Source organism: Sciurus vulgaris (genome assembly GCF_902686455.1).
Source record: "Sciurus vulgaris genome assembly, chromosome: 11".
NCBI classification, from domain to species: Eukaryota; Metazoa; Chordata; class Mammalia; order Rodentia; family Sciuridae; genus Sciurus; species Sciurus vulgaris.
Window position 1 is genome coordinate 113800255 of NC_136472.1, and position 26345 is coordinate 113826599.

A 26345-nucleotide genomic window follows, 5' to 3' on the forward strand; every position below is an offset into this window, starting at 1 on the left:
ACACCAGTTGTACAATAATCCTAAGTGATTTTCACATCCATTCTCCTTATGCCTTAGAAAGGTTGGTGGCATGTCCCCCTACATGACTTCATAATCTAAATGAAGTCTAAACTCAATTTGATGGCAGGTTACCCAATTTGACTTTCTCATGTCCAAGTGTGCATCTTGGACAATCTCCTTAAATACTGAATTTACTGGAACTCTTAATTCGTTATCCTAAGACACTGTTTCTTCTATATTTTCCATATCTGTCCATATAAGAGCACGCTCAGCTTTCTGCAGAACCCAAACAAGGTCACAGAGATTGTTTTTCTAAGTGTCAGTTATTTTATCTTTAGGTAATTTTTTTTTTTTTTTTTTTTTTTTTAAACAGATGGGGGTCTGTTACCCAGGTTATCCCAAACTTCTGGGTCCAAGGGATCATCCTGCTTCAGCCTTTAGAGTAGCTGGGCCTGTAGGCATGTGCCATTGTGCTTGGTTGGCTATGATCACTTTAGAGCTTTGTGTAAGGTGCAAAGAATAGCTGAAAGATGGTTTTAAAAATACGGACAGCCAGTTGTTCCAACACCACTTGTGGAAGGATTTCATTGAATTGCCATTGTAATTGTTTAATCATCAATCATTAGCCAGTAGTAGTTGCACACACTTGTAATTCCAGCAACTCAGATTAAGGCAGGATTCCATGTTCAAGGTCAGTCCCAGCAATTCAGCAGGGACCCTGTCTCAAAAAAAAAAAAAAAAAAAAAAAAATCCCCAGTACAGCAGGGAAAATATTTTTCAATTGTTTGCATCTATTTTGTTCCATTCTCATACAGCTCTATCCTTTTGCTAATACCATTAAAACTCTTGACAAGACTTCAAATCAGGTAGTTCTTCAATTTTCTGCTTTTACAAGTTAAGGCACAGCTTGCCTCCCCATATAAGCTTAGAATCATCTTGTGGAAATGTACAAAAAGCCTGCTGAAATTGATTGAAAATGCAGTTTAAATAGATCATATTTAACCTCACCTTAGCATTTTCCCAATCCATGAACATTACCTCTCTCTCCACTCTAGTTTCTTTCATCGGCATATTTTATGGTTTTAGATACCTATATATCTAGGAATCTATTGAGGGGAGGGATGGTAAGGTCTGTGTGAGAAGCTTTGTGTCTGCATTCTTTATTTAGGTCTCCTGATTTCTTTAATCAGTGTTCTGTAGTTTTGTGGGTGTGCTCAGCTTTTCATCTGAAAACAGTTTTTGGGAGGTGATGGTATAAATCCTTGACTTGTAGACATCTCCCTCCTTCCCAACTGATTACTGGGTTCTCTATTTAGGCTATGAAAACTGTGAATGCACTGTGACAGTACTTAGGCTAGATGAACACTCAGATTTTAGTTATCTGGGCTTACAGAAATACTGTTGGAAATGTGACTGCTTCACTGTATGAATTATTTAGTAAATGCTCTCAGACTCCTAAACATGCAGCCTGCTGCCAAGGATGTACAGTACACACATTTGGAGTTCCAGTGGGCTTTTATTGAGATAAATTAACAAAAATCAAGATTTTACCAACCATCTTTTCTGAACCTTATAAACTCAATTAAGACTCTGGTCTATATACGTGTACATACAACATAACACATCCCATCAAAAACAGAGTCCCACTGGAACACACTTGCCAATTAACAGAAAGCCAATTTTCCCTTTCCCCAAATGTTTTCAAATTTGAGTTTCCACTGTTTACTTCTCAGTGGAACTGGTCCCTTGTGGCTAGGGACATTGAAATTTTCTCCTGTTTTTACCAAACAAAAATTATTTTTTCAAGTTTGTTTGTTTCCAAAAAAAAGGGGAAGTGACTTTGTTTTGTCCAGGCACCCCTCCCCAACAATCACTGGTTAAAATACAGTAGCCTGTATCTTAATAACCCAGCCCTACCCCCTCCTTGCCCTGCCCAGCATTGTCTACTGGAGAATTTAAATACACTTCTGTTGGAATCTGTCAGCTGTGGAGGGGCAGAGTCCAGGTGCCAGGCTAGCTCCCTCTGACCTCATGAACAGTTAAAACCTTTGGACACTTCTTTACCCCAAAGATGAGTTTTTAGATCAGAGAGAATAGCTTTTCTTTGGGAGTTAAGAAAAACAAAAACAAAAACAAAAAAACCCTATCTTTATGAATATAAAGCAGAACTACACAAGCTCACCAAAGTCCACATTAAGTTCAGCAAAAAGCTGACTTAACTTCAGCGTCCACAAGGCCAATAATTTTGCCTGACAGATATTTGGCAAGAAAATGATTCCACCATAACAACTGTAAAGATACACAGAACACTGGAAGATGCAGCAAATTAAAATAACATGGCTTAATTCCCAAGAACTTATTTCATCTTTTTGTTACTCATCTAGAAGGTCAGGAGTGCGGCTAAAGGCAGTTTCTGATGAGGTTATGAGCTTCCAAAGTGTTTCTAAATCCTTAGTGCAGACACCCTCCCCTTTGGGACACAGTACCCTCCCCCCCCCCCCACATTTAAACAAAAACGAAACAAAACAAAACAAAACAAAACAAAAAAGTTATCAGAATGAGATGTTTTGATTCCAACAATTTATACTCAAGGCTTTGTGCTGAAGTGTCTTGTTTTAACCAAGCACGATGGTATCAAACACAAAGCAGAGGAAAGATGCTCCCATCTCATTCTGAAAACAAATAATGATTAACTATCCACCCACCCCAACCCTTTGGGACCAATTTGAAAATAATTTAGAAAAATATTTTGGTTTTCCTCTCCCACTTCTTTTCATCAAAGATCACTTTAGGATAAATTTATCCCACACCAAAGGGAAAGGCAAGAGAGTTTCACTTTAGAACACAAGAGAGAAAAACAAAACAGGCTCAGAGGCAGCAAGGTGTGTAATAAGTGATCCGTAACCCATTACACGACTACATGACCAGAAAGCTAAACCACAAATTGGATGTAGTTTCAATATTAAAACGGGGTCTAGTTCTCATCCAAATGAACCACTAGGAAGGAAAATAACCATTACTAAAAAAAAATAAAAATACAAAACAAAAAACTGGAAAGAATCTGAAGACAATTTCCAATAGTAACAATGCTCCTTATAAGGGATTAAAAAAAAAAAAAAAAAAGGACTAGGCTTTGACCTAGTCTTTAGAGCATCTTTCCATTTAACAATTCCTATTCAAGTCAAGCACCAAACTGGACAGCTGCCTCTCTAAAAGACAGTGTCCAATTGTGGTGTCCCAGATAGTTTAAGTGCCACTTCCTCATCAGAGGCCGTACTTCAGTAATACTTTCAATTTAAGTCTGTGCTTTAAGAGGGACCCACAGGCATGTGGCACCAGGCAGCAGTCTAAGATTGACAAAGGAGACTGCTTTTTGTTTAGTTACCCACAGGCTCTCTGGCAAGATGCAAAATTGCATTTATACTCCTTTCTTGTTCTACATGAATGATCCCTCTTATCTCACCAGAGGCGGTGGGAGCAGGGGTGAGGGGTATAAGAGAGCTGCATCAGTACAAGGCCAAGATATGTTGGTCAAAAGATGACACCTTTAAAGTTCCCTCCCCCACCCCTCCTTGGAAAAAAGTTACTTTCTAGTATACTTTTTGTATTTAATAACCAATGTTGACTGGACATTATGTGACTTGGATGCCAAATAAAGGAGCTTGCTCATTTTGGGTTTGTACTGTGCAGCTCTTGCTACAGCTGTTAAGGAATTAGGGCTATGTCTGATCAGGAGGCATCTGCAGGATTTTGATTCCCCAAACAATTTGGGGTGAGTCACAAATAGTTTTGCTTAGAATTAGGCAAGAGTCAAAAAAGCAACTTCAAATAATTGATTTCTTTACCCAGAAATTCACTGAGCATGAAAGCATATGCAGGATTTATCTAATATTTTAGGGTTTTGAAAAACAATGGAAGATGGAAATCAATTTTTTTAAAATTTGTTTTTTGCTTTTTTTTTCTCCCCAAGATGCCTCCTGATTAACCTAGTACACTGGGTTAAAAGGGAATTAAAAACATTAAAAAAAAAAAAAGTTCACTGGTTTTGATTCATCTCACTCCTTTTGCCTGGAGATCAGGCCAAACATCAAGCATGTTGGGAGGGGCACAATTTAAAGCAACACTACTGACTGTAAAGCATTTGCCAGCAATTTACAATGCAAAATGACAGATAACAATTCTTGTCACAACGGAAGAGGATGGCAAGCAGCTTTCTGTAGCATGGAAGTTAACAGCTCTCAAGGGTTGCCCATTTCTGCAGAAGTTTATTTACCAAGATGGGCAGAGGGCAACACATTTACACATTACAAGAGATGATCCACAGAAAATTAAGCTCCAGAACTGCTAACGCTATCAAAGCTGGTACTGGCTAATATTCTGAAATGCAAATCCGTGCTTCGTACACATTTTGCTCAAAGACACTGCTACTCCATGTAATTCCCACACTGCACAGATTAATCTTTACCCCCTTTTGTAGAGTTTGAAAAGTTCCTCACACTTTTAGAAAGGAAGAAGCAAAATCAGAGAGCTTCTCAAAAAATCACCTTGAATTAGATTTTTGAAGCTTCCTTGCTCTCTGATGAAGACTACTCCAAATGTACTATATGTGACAGTGTGGCAGCAAACAGTGCATTTCCAGACCTCTGGGTCCCTTTTCTAACACAGGGTCCCCATAGATGTCTGCTCTCTACAGTAAGAGGCCAAAGTACTTGTTTTAGAATTTAGTGTTGCAGAAAACTGAGCCCCTCTCATCTTTAGCTGCTCCCATAATCACTCTAATCCCCTTAATCCCAGCAACCTTCATCAAAGAAAAAATAATATATATATGTATATATATATATATGAACCCAGAAAAAAACTTATTTACAAAGTTTATACAAGTATACACACCCAATTTTCTATGGGACACGCTTTGCCACAGAGGAAAGAGGGTCAAGGCTCTGACATGTCTACACATCAAGTGCCATACTGCTAATGGAGGCGTATGTAAACCAGTCTTTAGTGTTCTGCTATAGAGCACAAAGGCTTGTCATATGGCTCCTGCAATGATAGACTGCTCTTTCCTTTGGGAGCGATGATGTTGTATCTACTCAGCCCAGAAGAAATTTTTACTTGGGATTGTTTTTTTAAATACATGTATTTACAGTGCGGATGAACTGCAGTTGCATATCAACTCCTCCTCATAAAGAAAAAGAAAATGGTGTTTAACATTACTAGTAAGTTTCATCTTTCAGCCCTGGGTTTCAGTATTGGGTAGAAAGGGAAGAGAGAGACTTCTACTTGAAACCAAAATGAAGAGACAAAAAAAGTTTAAAAGAGGGGTGGGGGGAAAAAAAGAAGGAAAATTGTTGATTCCGGGCTGTGTCTAAAAGATGATATTCTGAATGGTCTCATAGCATAAGGCACTTCGCACAAATAAGTAATAAGCTCTTCAGGCTTAAAAAACGGATGAGTAATTAGGGAGAAGTTGAAATGCACTTGAAGAGTCAGCTGTTGGAGAATTTTGAAATTGTAGACAAGCTTGTGTGTTCAAGATTCTTCTCTTTTTAGGGTTTCTCCCCTTCTCTTCTTTTTCCTCCTTCCTTGTCCCCTTTCCCCCAAAAAACATTTTTTTTTTTAAAACCAGTTAGTGCAACTAATGTTCAGTCAGCACACAGTGCAAACAAGTGGAACAAAAAAGGTATATTCCTTCTTTTCAGTTTTTTTTCCTCTTCACCAGTTAAAAAAAAGAAAAATGTCTGAGCTCTTTTAAGTCTTCATAGCTCCAAAATAAAGAAGATGAAAAACCCACAAGAGAAGAGCACCCCCCCCAAAAACGATGTGTCACAGATCCAAAGGAGCATTCTGGAGTTTGTCAAAGCCTACAGAAAGAGCGAAGAAACCTGAAATTAACATTTGTGAAAGCAATGCAAAGCTAGGATACACACATTTCACAATTTTCATCCCAAATCTCTGTCTAGTAGTTTTCTACTAAGTCTTTGTCTACTGAGAATGTAATTAAAGAACTTCTCCTAGGCATCACTGAGACAGAATGAGATCCTAAATGTTCTTGTGGCAACCCTCATTCATGATAACTAAGTTAAGGAAAAAAATGTTTATTAAAGGCTGGGGTTGTAGCTCAGTGGAGAGCTTACCTACTGTGTGTGAGGCACTAGGTTTGATTCTCAGCACCACATAAAAATAAAGGTCCATCAACAACTAAAAAATATTTTTAAAAAATGTTTATTTAAATAAGCTGAATAGTGTGCCAAAGTACTAACAAATATTTGTAGTTTTGTTTGTCTAAGGGTTTTGCATTTGATATTTAATTTAGGAAAAAAGTTAAAGTGAAAAGAGTAATTCAAGAATTCTTTAAGCTTAACATAGTCACTGTAATTTCAAAATTACTGCCACATTAAATCGGATATTCCTAAGGAAAAACTTTGAAATATTCTATATTGGGTAACATGGAGCCTTATTTTTATGCATTTCCTAACAGAGCCCAAGTGTCACCAAAAGATGAAGGAAGACGGTGTTCAGGAAATTAGTGTGCATTTAAAATGACAGCCATCCTTATAACTGATTACGCACTTGGTAAAATAATTTTACTGCATTTATTATTGCACACTTTGGAACTGAACAGTGAATGGTGAAAGCAAATTACTTTGGGTGAAAAAATAACAGTAGAAAATCTTTTTGCGCTCCAAACTGCCAAAAAAAGAAAGGAAATTTTCTTAAACTTTATTTTTGGAATCTAAATGTGTGTTAAGTACTGCTATCCCATTAATTAGGAAGCTACATTCCAGAACATTCAAATATTCTATGATATTACTGCCTCATCCAAGCGATGCCTGCTTCTGACTGTCATTTATGCTATTTGCTATCATACATGGTAGTACATCAAATTTCCCCTAGGAAAGAGAATTTAATTTCTTTCCTTTATATTTAAAGGTTCTGCTCACTTCACTATTGTCAAGTACTTACATGCTTGTTAAGGTTTCTCATCTTCTACAGGCTCGCTGTGGTATTCTGCCACATACAGGCTCTTGTCAATGTTGCTTGGAATAGGTTTAATTTCTGTTCCCAGCTGCTCCTCAATACTTTTCAGGTTGAAACGATCATCATATGTGATCAAGTTGATGGCTAAGCCAAGATGACCAAAGCGACCTAAAAAAAGGGGAAGGAGTTAAATATAACAACATGCAGGTGACAAGTCTTTAACCTGACAAAACCACAAAGGATTAATATCTACATTCAGCACCATCTAAGTGTAAGAAAACATTTCTTATGGTCTCCTCATATACATACTACCCCATTATCTTCAGGTCTAAATCCAAAGTAGTACAGTTGGCCTTCTGCATCTGTGGATACAACCAACTGTGGATCGAAAATAGTTGGATAAAAAGTGTAACTGTACTGAATGTGTACAGACATAATTTGGCCATAAATAATACAGTATAACAACTACTTCCATTGTATCAGGTATTATAAGCAAGCCAGGGATCATTTCTAAGTATATGGTAGCAATGTGCATAGGTTATGTGCCAAGTAACATGCCATTTTATACAAGAGATTGAGCACCCAGATTTTGATATCCACAAGAAGTACTGGAACCAAAACCACACGGATATTGAGAGACAGCTATATTTTATCTTCTTCAAGTGACAAAATAGATGCTCACTTGCATCAAAAGTTGCCAAAACATACACACTGAACAGTACAGTCACATACTGTACCATTTAACAAGTCAAGTTTTCACATTAATTTCATCTCAAATTAAGTAGCTATTTTAAACTCTTCGTAATAAAGTCGAAATTATAAGTCAATCAAATAAATCAATTATTGTAATTTCACCGTTCTAGTAGATACTGTATTTTTTAAATAATTACACTTCTCAAAAACCAACTCCCATCAAACCATCCCCTTCCTCTTCCTCACCTGATCTTCCAATACGATGAAGATAGGTCTCTGCCAGCTTTGGGAAGTCAAAATTTATTACCACATTCACAGCTTGTATATCAATACCTCGGGTAAACAGATCTTTAAAAACAAACAAAAAGATAATTTTCACTATACCTTTTAATTTAAACATACTTCTTCTTGACACCATACTTTAAACACTCATTTCTAGTGTAACCTAAGTTTTAAAATTTCAGTTATTAACACGCACCTGCAAATTAGCAACACCTTTCATGATTACATCGACATAAACAACTTTCTACTTTAGTTACCTTTTTCAGTTCTACAAGTAGGTTTTAAATAGTCCAAGGTAATTGGGCAATGCAGGAAGAAGACATGACTGGTACACTAAGTTCATAAACGAGTCTCAGGAGTAAATAATTTCCTTTAAGTCTAATTTCTAGCATTTATCCAAGGTATATAAAGCTAGAATACTTCAAAAAGAGGCAATTTCACTAATCAGCATGTTTAGTTTAGAATTCATTCATTCCATTCTGCTAAATGATTCACAACAGACCTAAAATAAGTTAATGTGTAAAATTCCTTCTACTCCTTTCTAATCCCAGAATTACTATGCTAGTTTGAATTCTGGGGGAGAAAAAAACTCCAAAACACCTAGACTGAGATAACAGTCAGGTTTTCTTGTTTCCATCAGCTCCATACTCCAAAAGAATCCACGAAAGCTGGGCATGGTGTCACATGTCTTTAATCTAAACTACTTGGTAGGCTGAGTCAAGGGGATGGCAAGTTTGAGGCCAAGCTAAGCAACATAGTTAGACCCTGTTTCACAGTGAAAAATAAAAAGGGCTGGGGATGTAGTTCAGTAGTAAAGCACAACTGGGCTCAATCTCCAGCACCATAAAACAAAAAAAACCAATACAGACTGGTGTTTCTAATATACTGCTTTAAATCTGTAACAAAAAATTGCTACTAGAAGCCAGGTCCGGTGGTGTAAGCCTGTAATCCCAGCTGCTTGGAGGCTGATCACTAGTTCAAAGCCAGCCTCAGCAACAGTGAGGCGCTAAGCAACTCAGTGAGATTCTGTCTCTAAAAATATAAAATAGGGCTGGGGATGTGACTTAAGTGTCCCTGAGTTCAGTCTCTTGTACCCACTCTCACCAAGTGCTACTAGATAAATTTAAATTGAGAGTTGAGGTCCTCTACTCCACTTCGGTTCTAATTTAATTCTCTAATACTTTTCTACCAAACTCATTCACATATTCCTTCTCAAACTTATCTTCAAGGCCCTCTATGGATCATTTTTTTAAAAAATCCCAGTCACCTAACTAAATATTTCTTCCTCTATAGATCTAAAACTTACCTGGGTTATAAAGCTAATTAAAATTCCATCTCTTCTCAAACCACCTCACAGCTAATTATTCACTTTGCTCTCCAATGAACACTTAGGATTTCTTACTATTGTACTTCATATGTGCTAATCACGTTTACTTTACCTCTTTTGAATTCAGCCCAACTAATTTTTTAAAAAAAGTTTGACTGCAATATGATTATGCCCTTTCATTTATGTACTAAGGCTGCTTCAGAGAGCTACAATGACAGAGTTGAGTACTTGTCTAAAATATTTACTATCTGGCACTTTATATAAAAAGTGTGGAAGACTTGCCTTAAAGTAGTTTATCTTTGGGTCTGATTAAATCACGGCTCCCTGAACAAAGGGTGGAAACGTTTATTTGTACATTTCACACCTATATGTTATGCAGAACTTATTTACATAAAAAACCTTATCTGAGGGCAACCATGTAATTAACGATTAAAAATAAAACCAATTAACCAGTGTAACAATTCTTCTCAATGTGCAAGTACTAAGAACTTTTACTGTTTACTTTTTGGGTACTAGAGATGGAACTCATGGCCTCTGAGCCTCAACTTCCTTTTCTTAAAGAAAGAATAATTCATTGTCTCATAAGGAAATGCCTGATGGCAATGGCACCATGTTCCTATAAATTCTCATTAACTCCTCTAAATGTTTTACTGATTAACTATTTCTTCTTCTAGATTATGGGTTCCCCAAGTGTAGTGAAAATACATATAATGTGTAATAAATTTTAAAAACCATGTATACAAATACATATCTTTACCATTTTCAAGTGTCTATATGTGATATATAGATATATGTCGTAAAGGTTAATACTTGTTGAATATCAATAAACATCTGTTGAAAGAACTACAACATATTTAGAATCTAGTTTATAAAGCATCTCCATCTTATTAAAAAAATAAATAAAAAGCATAAAGAGAAATATGACTTGTCCCAAGTCACAATTAGAGGTTTAAAAAAAAAAAAAAGTGAAGATTGGAACCTAATCTCAAAACTCTAGTGTCTAATATCTTTTCCACTAAATCAGGTATTTATATTTTAAGTACTATACTTAAAGGTCAAGTTGCCAATAAAAAGTAAGCAATTAGTAAGCAAAAAGTAAGTATTAATTCCTAGCTTAATTAATCGTCCTTTCAGAAGGCAAAGAAATAGACTATAAATATGTATGATATTTTATAGTCATTTTCTTACTTTTTGTCGATTACCAAATTTAATAATCCAGGAAAAAAGTGTTGAAGTTTATTTCTAGAATAGCATTTTCAAAAAATCCAGATTTTGAAATATTCTAAACCTTTATCTAAGTGATTGTTGTTTAGGTGTATATGTATGCAAAAATTAATCAAGTAATATACAAATCAGTGTATTCTTCTGTATGTGTATCTCAAACTCCAAGTTCTTCATTTTACATTAGATTATTAATCTCATACCAATAAGATTAGATTTCAAGTGTAGAGATGGAAGGGGTACTGAATCCATTTGTCTGACTTGACTGTCTACCTGAGTTTTCAGTTTGTTTTTTCTTTATGTAAGCAAAATAAAGAAAGAGATTAGTCTGTTTCTGGGAAGAAAAAAAGAGAGAACTTCAAAATCATAAGTGATTTCTTAGTATTCATTTTGTGTTAGCTCATTCCTGTAGGCTAAAACTACTCAGAAAACATACAAATTCCAAAAATAATTTAAGAGATGAGTTATGAACCACAAAAATGGGAAGTTATATTCCGTGCATATACAATAGCAAAATACATTCTACTATCATGTATAACTAAAAAGAACAAAAATAAATAGTTATGAATTCCAGAATACGTATTCTGACATTCAGATAAGGAGGACCAACTTTGGGGGTTAACTCAAGTTCATTCTTAATTTCAGAAATTCTCCAAGTGGTACTATGGTTTGCAGGTCTACATCACAAGATGCACTACACGACAAGAGAAAGCAAGCAGAAGTAGGGAGAAAAAAAAATAGATAAAATATAAAAATCCTTACCAGTGCAAACAAGATTGCGGCATAAGCCATTTCGGAAATCATGAATACACGATTTCGATGTTCCTAGGAAGAAACACCTCTATTTAATTAAAGCTAATATACAGCCTGAATTTTTCATCATTGTTTCCCCTAACCCACCGTTCTTTTTTAAAAAATTTATACTCCCGTGGTACTGGGGACTGAACCCAGGATCACCCTACCACTGAGTTACAGCCTTTTAATTTTGAGACAGTTGCTGAGGTTGGTCTTGAACTTGGGATCCTCTTGCCTCAGCTTCCTGGATCCCTGGGATAACAGGCAAGTACCATTACCTTAGGCTTCAATCAGTTCTTTATACCCCAAAATGATCCATATTAAGCTTATTTTCTCTTTCTTTTTTGTGATACTGAACCCAGGGTCTTGCACATGCTAGGTAAGCACTCTACCACTGACCTACATTCCTAGGCTACATTAAATTTCTTTCAAAACCAAATTTAAGTTCCTCATCAGTCTATAGAAACTTCTATGAAATTTCAGTGTTGTAGACAGCACATTAAAAAAAATGCAATATTGTCAGAGCCTTAAATTATTTCCTATTAAATCAAATTATGACATTCAGAAATTGCTTCCTTTTCTTATAGGCAAATAGTAAAGAAAAAAACAAAAAAAAACTATCAGGTTAGGGACCATATACGGTAGTTCAACCTTTTCCTTTGTTTTGCTTTCTATGGTCTGTTACCCATAGTCATCTCAGTCCAAAAATGTTAAATAAGACACTCCAGAAATAAGTGTAAGTTTTAAATTGCATGCTCTTCTGAAGAGCAATGAAATCTTGCACCATTCCATCTGAGAAGTGAATCATCCCTTTGACCAGTATATCCAAACCATACATACTATAGGTATATACTACCCATATCACTTAGCTATCTCAGTTATCAGATCAACTGTCATTTCATAGTGCTTATGTTCACGCAGCTCTTATGTAACAGCCTAAAGTTGCATCATTCATAATGCCTATGTGATTCACCTCACTTCATTTAATCATGTCAACACTGTATCACCTCACATCATTATAAGAAGGACGAGTACAGTATAGTAAATATTTTGAGAGGGATCAGTCACATAACATTATACTCTACTATTATAATTATTCCATTTTATTAGTTACTAATCTATCACAATGACTAATGTTCAAATTGTAAATGTGTAATATATAGAAAAAATAGTATTTAGGGTTGGTTTTATGACGTTTCAGGCATCCACTGAGGATCTTGGTACCTCCTCAGGTAAGAGAAAAGTATTATAGCAATAAGTTAAAAATCTAGACCACAGCTTTCCGTAATAAAGGAAATGTTCTTTATTATACTGTCCAATATGAAAGTCACTAGCCATAGGTAGTTATCTGAGCACCCAAAATATTGCTGATTTGTCTAAGACACTAATTTTTAATTTTCACTTTAATTTAAATCGTCACATATGGCTTGTGGTTATTGTAAGAAACACTGCAAATCTAGAGCTTACCTAGGAAAAAAGAAGAAAATTTCACTTCTGTATCATACCCCTTCTAAGGTATGAATATGCACCATACCCTGATTTTATTTTTAGATAACTGAACCTCAGGCAGTGTTGTAATGAAGAGTCCCTTACTACTAAAGAATGATACTATTTTTCCCTCCTCCTAGTGCTGGGGATTGAACCCAGGGCCTTCTCTGTCACTGAGCTACACTCTCAGCCAAGAACAGGTTACTCTTAAATCCGGGGCACTTGGATTTAAAACAAAACAGCCCAGTGCAGTGGTGCATGCCTATAATCCCAGCAACTCAGAAGGCAGTTGGCAGGATTGCAAGTTCAAAGCCAGTCTAGGCAATTTAGCAAGACCCTGTCTCAAAACAAAAAATAAAAAGGACTGGGGATATCATTCAGTGGTAAAGTGACCCTAGGTTCAATCTTTAGACATGAATAAAAGAATAGCTAAGAAATAATTAGAAATTTTTTTTTTTTTTTTTTTTTTTTTTGTTAAATCTGTTCAAGTTCTAATTTTATACTTACCTGCCTCATTTTAGCGTGGATATAGAAGCAGGAATAACCCAGTTGAGAAATCTTCTTGGCTAGCAATTCAACTCGCTGAGAAGAGTTACAGAAAATGATCGACTGGTTTATCTGAAGCTGAGCACAGGAAAAATTAATTGGTATGAGAAAGAAAAGCAAAGATCTTCATTTGTTTTGCCTATTAACTAGCAATCAAGAACTGTTGAAAATGTTGCCTAGCCAGGCCCGGTAGTAGACACCTATAATCCCAGTGGCCAGGGAGGCTGACACACCTAAGTAATGCAGCAAGAACCTGTCTGTAGATAAAATATATTTTAAGAAAGGGTTGGGGATGTGGCTCAGTGGTTAATTACCTCCGTGTTCAATCCCAGGTACCAAAAATAAATAAAAAATTACCTAAAATTTAGAATCTCATGATAGCAGATGGAAGGTATAAAAACTGTAAAATGTTTTGTTTACTTAATAATTGCAGATAATTATTGTAGAACAACTGTAACTCATGTTTGCCAAAAGCTTATCCAACCCACATTTTCTCTACAAGGCAAATCAGTCTTGTGTTTAGGAGAAGTGAGCAAATACTTCAGCACTACATGCAGGGGCCATGGAAAATAATCATCAACACAAAAACAAAACAGTCAGAAACACAGAAATTGAAAAATATGGCATTAAGAGTGCAAAAAGGACACCTGTTTATAGTATGAGAGCTATAACAAGAAGGAGGAGTGTCCTCTTCCTGGACCTCAGTTGAGAAATGTACATCTAGTGAGTCAAATATTTTGAAAAATTGCACAATCCACAAATGATCATGAAAGTGCATTCAGCATTAATTTTGGAGTTACAAGTAAATTTTAGTGACCAGGCAAATTCATAAACTGACCGTGAATAATAAGGATAACTATAAGCAAGGTTACATTATTGTAGACTAAAATTAAAGTGCCTGTGTTGACAATAAAGTTTCAACTTCAGATCAACTAAAATTGCTATTTAATGAAGATCACAGCAAAGTTGATTTAACTGTCTGTTTTACTGGCATTAAGTGATAGATAATATTCAGCAACAGAAACCGACTACTTACCCTGGAGAAAAGTGTGTTGAGGCAGTGTACTTTTTGGCGCTCAGTTACATATGCGTAGTACTGGGTTACTCCCTTCAGAGTTAGTTCCTCCATCAGGTTTATCTCATAGGGCTTCTGCAAATGGGAATTCTGAAATAAGAAGAGACACTTAAATGAAAGCAGAATTTTTTCTAACTCAAAAAGCCAAAAACATGAAATAGTGTAAAGCATATACTCTAAGATGTAATTATGGATAAAAGCACTGGATGGCACTGATTACAAGTAACAGATTTATACTCACCATGAACTTTTGTACACTAAGAGGGAAAGTAGCAGAATACAGTAAAATCTGCCTGTTTTTAGGTAGCGTGAGAATAATATCCTCCATTATCTGAACAAAATCCTGTGACAGCAACTTATCCGCCTATAGTATAAATAGAAGACAATTTTTAATGTGTGGACAAAGAATAAAGAATAAAACCAACAAAAACATCCCATGGAATGTTCCAGGTTATAAATAAGTTAACTCCACTATTGCAAGAGCACAATGGCACCAAGACAAATTCCCATTGATCAGAAGGGATAAGTCTACAATTCCCATTTTTTAGGAAAAAGAAAAAAATTCCAGATGAATAAATCAACCCACTACTCTCCCCCAGAACAGAATTTTTCAGGTGATTCCCATTAAAAAGTTAGTATGGTACAGTGGTTAAAAACAGGTTTTAGAGTCAACCACCTGGGTTAAAATGTCTCCTTTATTTATTAACTAATGTGTTGGGATATTACTCAATCATTTTGTACTTTGCTTTCCACAACTATTAAGTTATCTTCATACTGTAATAACTGTATTATATATATGATACCCACACCTTACTGGGTTGTTATAAAAATTAAACAAAAGCCTGATCAGAATTACAATAAGATCAGTGACATAGTTATTCAAAACACAAACCAAATGGGAAAGGTAACTATACTAGAACATTAACAACCCTGATTCTACATTTATAAAAAACTATCAGATTCCAGTGATAGCAAGCTGAGTAAGTTTTTAAAAGGTACTTATAACCTGTTCAGACAACACACATAATGGAGACAAAAAAGCAAACAATATAAAGTGTTATAGACTAATCAAATTTAGAAACATTATATGCTTTTAAAAATGTATCACTGAATATAAAGAGTTATATGAACTTGGTTTTGAGGTTATCAGTAGCTCCTCATCTTAAAAAATAACTATCTGGTATCCCTAAGAGAAAAAGGCTGAATTCTTAAATGCCCATCATACACTACCTTGAAGGATAAACATGCTTTCATAAGCAACCAGTTTGAACTGCCTAATCATGTTATTAGAAGGTCATAACAAAAAGTCTCTGCTGTTTCACTGGAAATATAAGCAAAGCCATAGAACAGTACAGAAAAATATCTTTCCAATGGAGACATTACCTCATCCAATACTATCATCTGGACATGATCAACCTTTGCTACTCCTTTCTTGATAAGATCCAGGATTCTGCCAGGGGTAGCAATCACCACATGCACTACAACAAGATTTAGAAAACATTCTCATTGATTTTAGTTTGACCAAAGGATATAAAGGCTTATAATACATACCTTTTAACATAAACACTGATGTAGAGACAGGAATAATATAAAAAGGCATAAGGATGTGTTTAGGATATGTATTTCCATTTTACTTCAGGACAGTTAAAAAAAAAAAAAAACCTGTTGCACCTCTACACTGGTAAGCTATAGCTTCCCAGATCATCTGCTCCAAATAGGAACATACATCCTTGTCTGAGGACAATCCACAATAAGCAAAAGACATACTAGGCTTCAGACATAGTAGAAATGCCTCTAATCTAGAGCAGTAGTGTTTCAGGAAATACTATTAGGATAAAATAATTTTTTAACAGTGTGCAATATGAAGAATGTATTGAAGTAAACAAAGATAATTATATATAAAATTCTGACTAAAATCTATATGACCTTATTTAAGTAATCTCATTCTTGCTTGAGGTACCTTTTCAGTACTGTACCATGGCGCTCTCTTCATGGAAGTGAATACAATCAGTTATACTCTTTTTTTTTCTGCCCTGGAATTTGAACCTAAGGCCTCGCAAGCACTCTACCAACATAAGCTATATTCCCAGCCCAGCTTTTACTCTTTAATGGCTAAATGGAAGTCCATTCACATCAAAACCCAATGTATTTAGTTATAGCCAATTACTGATTTTTCAGCACTATACATCATTTAGTATACATACAATCTTATAGTCTTGTATTACCCAATTATTTCTTTAGGAAAGAATCTTGAAAACATACATTTATAATATTGAATATACTGCCAAATGACTACAATAGAGATCAATTTATACTGCTAATTGTAAGATAGCCTATATTTCCAATAACTGATGTTAACCATTACCAGTAATTTTTTTCGCCTTACAAATTAGATCAATATAAATTTGCTATTTTCAGTTACATTAAAGGATAGGTTGAATATATCCTTAATTATCATCAATTTGCCCTTTATTTTATAAAATGGTCATTTTCTTCTTTTAATTTTTTTTTAGCTGCAGATGGACATACCTTTATCTTATTTATTTTAATTTGGTGCTGAGGATCAAACCCAGTGTGCTAAGTGAATGCTCTACCATGGAAGCACAACTGCAACCACTCTTTATTCATTTTCTACTGCAGTGTTTCTGTTACTTAATTCTTAAAACATTTTTACTAATTAATTGTAAGGAAGCGGCGACATGACTAAAATTATAAGATACCTATATTACCTTATATTAACCATTTCCTACCTGTATCATCAAGCCTCATTATGTCATCCCGTAAATTGGTTCCTCCTGTGGTTGCCATTACTTTGGCCCCTCCCATGTGTTTGCTGACCTGGATGCAAATTTGACTGACCTGTAGAGCAAGTTCTACTAGTGGGAACAATCACCATTGCTGGAAATAGCAAAGAACAGAAAATGGAAAAAAGATGTCATACTTTAAGAGTTTAAGAAGCTATAAAAATATTGTTCTTTGTAAATCAGATACTGAGAGATATTAAAAGTCTAATTATAACAGGCTTAACAGATATATTAACAATATTTTAACAGTTCTAACTACACTTGTCTCACAGGGAGAGAGTCACTAATCTTAGCATACAAGTAGGAAACTCCTACTACCCAGGTTATTTGTACCATGTAAAAGGATGGAAAAATGATAATTATAGATCAAGAAAGCTGAATATTTATATGCTTTAGAGGTGAAATCTTAATGCTATTAGTTTACCCTGGGTACAACTACAGAAATTTATTTTTTCTCTACTAAGTCTTAAATCTCCAAATCATGACCTTTAAGTAAGACTGTTCAGGTTTCTACAAGGAACTTTGCAGACACACAACTATGACAGCACAATTCAGTTCTATAGTTTACAACAGTGTCCACTAATTTCCTATCAATAGGACTTAGTTTGCCTATGGCACTGAAATGTTGTCAAATTTTTATTATATGAAAGTATTCTGAAGCCAAGCACAGTGGCACAGGGTTGCCTATAATCACAGTGATTCAGGAGGCTGAAGCAGGAGATCACCAAAGATGAAAACGAGAATTCCCTTTAAAAAGTTGGGAATGGTTTTTATAAGATAATGGGACCCAACGCTATGAAAACAAGAAAGAATAACTCCAGATTATGTAAATTCTGTCCAAAAAAAAAAAAAAGACAGGAATTACCTTTTACATGGTTCAAAGATTTAAACTGCCATTTTTACTTTAAAATAAAAACATACTTTTCTCCAACTAACCTTGTATATTGTCCTTCTTCAGGTCTAGCCGTTCAAGTAAGGGAATGAGGTAGGCACCGCTCTTGCCTGTTCCATTTTTTGCTCTAGCTAAGATATCCCTACCAGATAAAGCAATGGGAATGCTCTCCTCCTAAGAAACAAGATAATGCAAAATTATTTTTGAATAAAAGCAGTACTTTAGCTAATTATTCTCTAAAACATACCAAAGTATTCCTCTTTTAGTATTGCTTTTAAGTGTCTTACATTTCCATTTTACATGAATAACAAAAACCAAAGTAAATTAACAAAACCGGTGAATATCACTATTGTCAAACAATATCCACTGCTCATAAGGATACATTTTCAGCTGCATCCTAAAGTAATAACTGTGTGAATATATATGTGTGTGTACAAAGGAAACAAAGAAATTGGAGGAAATACACAGGGCCATAAAAAGGACTGAATATATGGATTAAAAAAGCAAAGAATAAGTCTATTAAAAATTGGGGGAACCCAGTGCCTCGGGAAGCTGAGGCAGAAGGATCATCAGTTCAAAACCAGTCTCTACAAAAGCGAGGCGCTAAGCAACTCAGTGAGACCCTCCCTAAATAAAATACAAAGTAGGGCTGGGGATATGGCTCAGTGATTGAGTGCCCCTGAGTTCAATCCCCGGCCCCACCCCACCCCAAATGGGGGGAAAAACACCAACAATGTCAAGGAATGACTACAACAGATAATATTTTCAAACCAGTAAGCCAATTTGACTTTGTAGGTTGGGTTAGGGGTATAGCTCAATGGTTAACAGTGTGTTTAGAATGAGGGAGGCCCAAGGTGCAATCCCCAGCACCAAACCCAAAAATAGTAACGTGGATAGCTTATATTTGCATAAAACAGAAATAGGCTGGAAATGTTTAACCTAAGGTTCTATCTGGCATTTGTTTATAAATTACATAAACCTCCAATGTCTGATATGCCTTACACCAAACTTATTTACCCTGAAATGTGCTCAACTGGGAGCTCAATCCTATTTTGGTTACCTCATCCTATGTTCCTATCTTTGATGACTTCTCATTTTTGTATTTAAGCTTACTTTATCATGTGGGTTTTGCAAAGACAACAATACTTCCTATTAACTTGGGACATAGTAAAGGATTCCTAACAGTTACTGAAAACTAAATATATTTATAGAGAGAAAAGTAAAAGGGTGAAAGGATACAAATAAGCATAAAGAAGAACATACAGATAATTTCAGCTAAAAAAGTCTCTATAGAGCTAGGTATGGTTACACATGCCTGTAAAACCAGCTACTTGGACAGAGGGATGCAAGTCTGAGGACAGCTGGGAAAACTGAGGGAAAACTACCTGTCTCAAAAAAGGGTTGGTGGGCTGGGGAGATAGCTCAGTCGGTAGAGTGCTTGCCTTGCAAGCACAAGGCCCTGGGTTTGATCCCTAGCACCGCAAAAAAAAAAAAAAAAAAAAGGGTTGGAGATATAGATCAATAACAGAGCACCCTTGGGTGCATCCCCAGTACCAAAACCAGCATCTCAAAGACATAAAACCAGTCACACGATAATGGGCTTTTGTCTTCACAAGAGTATTGGGAAACGGGCTGGGGAGATAGCTTAATTGGTAAAGTGCTTGCTTTACAAGCACAGGGCCCTGGGTGTTCCATCCCCAGTACTGCACCAAAAAAAAAAAAGGGGGAGGGGGGTGTCTCAGGAAACAATATATGTTGGAAGGATATTTCATCTAAAAACAACTAAGGTTTTATACCTCTGAAAATTGTCTTTAAAAAAAAAAAAAAACTGTAATCCTTTATCTTAAGGCAAATATCAAGTCAAAAAACAATAATTCTGCCACTCTTCCCCCACAATTTGACTTTAAGTTCAGCTAATTAGACAAAATTAGCCTTCTCATTCTAATTTAATGTTAAGATACTTCAGAGACAAAATAATCATCATCAGACTCCATGTACTTCCTATTAAAGAAAAGATCTGTTGATGTTGTGATAAAAGTACTAGATTGTAATCCAAATTAGTTATTTTGAAAGTCTATGCCTTGTTTATGAAAAACTAGATAAAGCAGGCATGTTGATACATGACTATAATCCCAGCAGCTTGGGAGGCTGAGACAGGAGGATCACAAGTTCAAGGCCGGCCTCAGCAATTTAGCAAGACCCTACCTCAATACAAAAATAAAAACAGCTAAAGATGTAGCTCAGTGGTAAAGTGCCCCAGAGTTAGATTACCAGTGCTCAAAACAAAAACAAAAACAAAAACACACCCCCCAAATCTAGATAAGACAGTGTCAGTAGTTCATATAAGAAGCAACTGCTGCTTTTACCATTTATTACATCAGACATATTTAAGCCTGAAAACTACTCATTACAATTTTAGAGAAAGAAACCTATTTTTTCTTCTAAGGACTTCTTTGACTTCTCAAAAACTAAAAGCTTGAGAACATTTAGAATTTTGATTTTTAGATGAAATGTTTTAGAAAGGTGTTTGTATACACATTAAGACTTTTACCCCCCCAAAAAACCAAAAAACAAAAATAAGGTTAATTGTTATTATTAAGTGAAAGAACTCAATACCTTTCCACTTCTAGAATGGTATCATTTTGTACCACAAAACAGAGAAAAATAGATTTAGTGCCTTATTTGCCATTGTTTTGCTTATGGTTGATAAATTCTGAACTAGGGCATGACATGAACAATTTAGAACCTAGTTATAGGTTCCAGTTCCCTGAATTTCAAATAAATTAATTACAAATATTTCTTTAAGGCCAAATATAATGCAGCAATCATATCTAATATGTTTTATATATCTAAATTTAGTGGGTGACAATCTGCCACTTTAAAAACATTAGACATACTTAAAATGTTAGTGTTTTCTTCAAAGTCCTCCATACAATTCATAATAAAAGGAAGGCTCCTTTTCCTTTCAGTTTCAAGAATACAGAAAGTTTTCACTAATCATTACTAAAATATAAAGCATATGCGTTAGCAATGGTAGATCAGTACTATTATCAGTACTGTTATGTATTTGAGAAAGGATTTACTAAACTGTTCATTCAGTCTGCTGCTTAAAAATGTCACACACTATCATTTCGCAAAATACACCATGCCCCTGTAAAAACAGAATACTAACACTTTGTTAAGAAAGAAAAGATCACAAGAATCACAACTCTCAGTCTTAAACAGGGATTTTTGGGGGGAGCAGCAGGGAGTACTAAGGATTAAACCCAGGGTCTTATACATTAAACTAAACTATATCCCAATCCTTTTTGGAGGCAATGTCTTGCTAATTTACCCAGGCCAGCCTCAGATTTGCAAACCTCCTGAACAAGAAATATTTTTAACAAGCCTTCTTAAAAGCTACAAAACACTATTCAGTGAATTTTAAGTGTCTTGTTGACACCGACAAAACAGTAACACAAGTCCATCCCCTGTCTGAAGTTAAAATTTAACTATAAAGTGAATGACTGGAAAAGTTCAACTGTCTGTTAGAAGGAAATGAGATGGAATTTTTAATTTGCAAAACTAAAAAAATTAGGAAAATAAAAAAGAGATTCACAATCACTAACTTTATTCCTTTTATGCCTAGGCTAATGATGGAAATATCTCTAGCACTTTAAATTATTAATATATACATAATTCATAAGCAGCATAACTTCCCTCTCCCATCATAATACCCTTTCTACCTAGAACCCCAGTCATAGGAGTCAGATGGGTTCCAGATGGGCAGAATACAGCTGTTGACCCATGAAAATGTTCCAGTTCCAATACTGTTACCTTAGTCTTACAGACAGATTAAATAATCTGCTAATTAGGGTAAGGCAATCAAAAGTCAAAAACCTTGGCTTTGACCTTTGGTCTGTCTTACTTCCTTCCTACAGGATTTGAGTCAACTTCGTTAATCTTCAGTTGTTTCAGAGATTCCAACTACTCCCACAGATTCATCCTCTTCTGTGGTTGTGGTAACTGTGGACTGTGGTTTTTTAACAAGTTAACTATACACTATTCAATTCCATAGCATTAAAAAAGTTAAGATGGATGGTCTCTGCTGGGTCAGGTTGTTTAAAGGACAACACTTTTCAAGAAAATGAGGGTAGAATTAGGAGTGGAGGACTGACACTTGCTACAACATACTAAAAACATTACCTTAAATGAGAGAAGCCAGCCACAGACCACATACTATGATTCTACTTAAATGAAGTGTCCAAAAAAGGCTCCCTTCCCCTTCAGGACTGGGGACTGAACTCAGGGGTACTCTTATCACTGAGCTACAGCCACAGCCTTAGTTATTGACTTATTGTTTTGAGACAGGGTTTTCCTAAATAGCCCATGCTGGCCTTGAATTTGTGATCCTCCTGCCTCAGCCTCAAGAAGCTAGGATTATAGGCATACACCACCGATGCCCAAAGATGCAAATGTATAGGAACAAAAAGTATATTTATGATTGGGGATGCAGCTCAGTGGTAGAATGCTTGCCTAAAATGCACAAGGCCCCTGGTCCAAACCCTAGTACTGCCCCCGACCCCAAAAGATTAGTAGTTGCTTAAGGTTGTAAGAAAATGAGGAGTGACTGCTGAAAATGTTTCTTTGGGAAGGGGGTGATGAAACATTGCGGAAATGATCATACAACTTGACGCAAAACTAATGAATTGTTTCCTTCAAATATGTGAATTGTATGACATGTGATTTATATCTCAATAGAGCCATCACCTCCTCCCTCCCAAAAAACACCACCACACAATTTTAGGTCTCTAAGTCTATGTTTCACTTTCAGGTTTAGGGAGGGACTGATCCATAGGTGTAATTATCGTGTGTGGGCGCTTTCTTTTTTAACCTAGTAGTCCTTTCCTAATAGAAACCCAAATTCCCTCTAAGAAATCCCTTCTTCACCCACCCCAATATATCAAGTTTGGCCAAACTCCTAAGCCAGGTGGTAAACAGATAACAAAACTGAGGACATCTTAAGGTTCCCTCCTAAGAATCTACATTGTTGTTAATGCATTCATTACAGTTTCCTAAGCCGTTAAGACCTGCCTCAGTTCTTGGTCATCCCCAAGTATTTCAGGCAGAAGCACATGCTCATTTCTGGGCAACCACTACCACAGACATCTCTGCCTAGAGTTAAGACTGCTTCTTACAGGTTGTCCCACCATACTCTACTCTAATGGCTACAATCATATGCCAGTTACAATTAGAAAGGTACACATCATATTATATTAAAATTATCCATACAAATAGTTAGCTGTCCCACCAGACTTTACGACTGAAATCTTATTTATCACAGAATTTCCAGTATCTAATACTAAGTCACTCAATACATGACTTGTTCAATGATAAAATACTCAGTGATGTCATAGTATTTGTCCTTAGCACAGCATGGATTCAACTTAAACTTGTATCTCTAGTCTTATCAAACTGGTATATGTTTAGTACGTGCTTTTACATAAGTAAATGCATATGCATTTCCTTGTTCTTTTCACTGAAAAGGTTAAGTAGCAAAATGTGTACCCAGTGCCTGGAATGTGGTCCCCAATACTATTCCCCACTAAAAAGAAAACAGGGCTCCTTGAATTTCAAGGAGTATAAGATAATACTGGTGTCACATTATGCCAAAAAGTAAGAAAGTGCTCGAGAAAAATGAAAGGAGTACATCACAAAAACACAGGAACTGGCATGAAAGTGCTTTTTCCCCCCCAATCTTTTTTTTTTGTATGTGGACACAATACATTTATTTTACTTATTTATTTTTATGTGGTGCTAAGGATCCAACCCAGTGCCTCACATGTCCTAGGCAAGTGCTCTACCACTGAGCTACAATCCCAGCCCCATGAAAGTGTTTTTAATGGCCAAATCTTTAGGCAATCTGAGCATGAAAACGCCATAAAAAAAAAAAAAAAAGGAATTCATGAATTCATATTGATAACAGATAAACAAGGTGGGGGAAAGAGAAGGCTCTTCTTTATAAAAGCGTCAAATATGGAGGAAGTGCTAGAGCTGGAAACTCATTTTAACCCAGAAGAGATGAGAGCAAGCAAGAATCATCAAAAGATGTTTAAAATAAGAAAATTTTGATGAAGAACAGAATATTTGCATGGCCCTCGAATGTGCCCTAGACCGCTTGTCAGTTTTAGGAAAAGTAGGGGGAAAGTAGTAATTAGACATAGCAAAAATAAATAAATAAATAAACAGACAAATGAGTAAATCAGACAACACTCTGACAAGGTAATGAATTAACTACAGGGACACTCTGTACACCTTCAAATGCAATACCTTGAGAAGACTGTAACATGACTTCTGCAATATTCTGAGAAAACGTAACTTGAAGTTAATCACATGGAACATCAGACAAACCCACTTGAGAAACCCCTTTTTCCTATCAGAAGAAAGGAAGGGGCTGTGTTTGAATATGTTAAAGTCATAAAAGGGGGGGGAGAAAAGACTGGGGAAATGTTCACGATTAAAACAGGTTAAAGAAACAACAACTAGAGAGAAAATGGGGACCAAAATCAAATTCCCAATATGTATGATATGTATAATCATGTCAAAAAGAACCCAAATACTATGTATAAATATAATGCTTTAAAAAAAACCAGACCAAACAACAAAAAAAAACCCATAACACCTACAATAAATACTTGATTCCAGATTAGATTCTGTACCAGATAGGAAAAAATGCTACTAAAGGCATTTTGGGGCATTCAATTAATTAGAATATAAATGATAGATATGTTATTGACGTTAAAATGATTAATGGTAACTGTACTGTAGTTAGAGAATATTCCTATTCTTAGGAAATATCCACGGAAAGATTTAGAAATAAAAGAACATAATTCTATAACCCAACCTTAATTTTGAAAAATAGTGTGTACAGGTATGTATATATGATCTGCCACAGATCAAAAAGTAAAGTATATAATGCATGAAACATAACCTCATATATAAGATAAAAAGGGTAAACATACCTGAATAGGAGATGGCTTTTCCCAGCCCATTTCAAAAATTCCCATCAATAACTCCCGTTTCAAACAGTAATCTTCAAACTCATTTCCTTTTGTGGAGGTCACATCCTAATCAAACAAACAATAAAAATATAATACAATTGTTCTTTGGTAGTTAGCAGGCTTAAAAAAAAATTATCTGAGAGAATTTACTTTGGTACTGGAGACTAAACCCAGGGGTACTTAACTGGAGTCACATCCCCAGCCCCCACCTTTTTAAAAATTTTGAGACAGGGTCTCACTAAGTTGCTTAGGGATTCACCAAGTTGCTGAGGCTGGCTCTGAACTTGTGATCCTCCTTCCTCAGCCCCTTGAGTCACTGAGATTATTATCTAGGAGACTTAACTCTTTACATACTTAATCTTAAACATATGTTGATTACTACTGTTTTAATCTATATTTCTATATTTCACCTTTTCCTAGAGAATAACTACTTTTACTTCAACACAAAACAAGCAACTTTAAAATTATGCTTTGGGAAAAGGTACTCTGTGGTCACAGTCTTCTAAGACTGGTGGAATACTGTTATTTCTAAACAGGTATCAATGCTGTGAATTGTGAATCACAAAATGTGAAGCCAAACCCTAGCTCTACCACTCTTCGGCTACATCTAGATTTTTAAAGCTCAGCACTACTGACATTTGGGGCTGGGAAATTCTGTTTTAAAATGGTGTCCTGTTGCATCCACCAGGGGAGATAACCAAAAATGTTCTTAGCTATCTAAATGCCCCATGGGAGATAAAAAGCACCCCTGGTTGAGAACACTGGGTTAAAAACACTAACTTCTCCAAATTTCCAAGTTCTTATCCACAAAGTGGGCATAATATCTAACCTGACTATCTCACTGGGTTGCTGGGAAGAAAGGAAATTTTTGAGAAAATTAGGTAAAATGTGCATATTTATGAACACATTATATTCTACAACATGATATATAATTTCACCAAAGAATGATAAATTAAACATTTTGGCAGTCCAACATATATAACCTATATTATTTCAACCATTTTCACTTTAGTAAACTCAGTGACTACTGCTATTACAAGGAACTACTTCACTTCTAGTTAACCCACCATTTTTACACTTGAATTCTATACCCAACTTACCGAAGTTTTGATTCTTAGATCCTTTGGAGGGAGTTTTAAAGTCTTTTTCCAGTCATCACCAGGTCTAGAGGGAAAATATAGTACATGTGAATATCATACTTCAT

The 26345-nt window shown here is 35.6% G+C and overlaps 1 protein-coding gene across 1 annotated transcript in view; it reads right to left on the reverse strand.

Annotated features, from left to right (window-relative positions):
* Window positions 1–1496: 1496 nt before the first annotated feature.
* Window positions 1497–26345, reverse strand: part of DDX6 (DEAD-box helicase 6) — a 31848-nt gene continuing 6999 nt past the window's right edge. The window contains 14 exon segments of the mRNA XM_079105270.1: window positions 1497–5861; window positions 6964–7146; window positions 7918–8019; window positions 11264–11308; window positions 11311–11326; window positions 13292–13408; window positions 14367–14495; window positions 14647–14769; window positions 15789–15883; window positions 17156–17279; window positions 17281–17303; window positions 18146–18275; window positions 25103–25207; window positions 26242–26305. Of these exon segments, the coding sequence (XP_078961396.1) occupies window positions 6971–7146; window positions 7918–8019; window positions 11264–11308; window positions 11311–11326; window positions 13292–13408; window positions 14367–14495; window positions 14647–14769; window positions 15789–15883; window positions 17156–17279; window positions 17281–17303; window positions 18146–18275; window positions 25103–25207; window positions 26242–26305 (1249 nt within the window). The 3' untranslated portion in view covers window positions 1497–5861; window positions 6964–6970.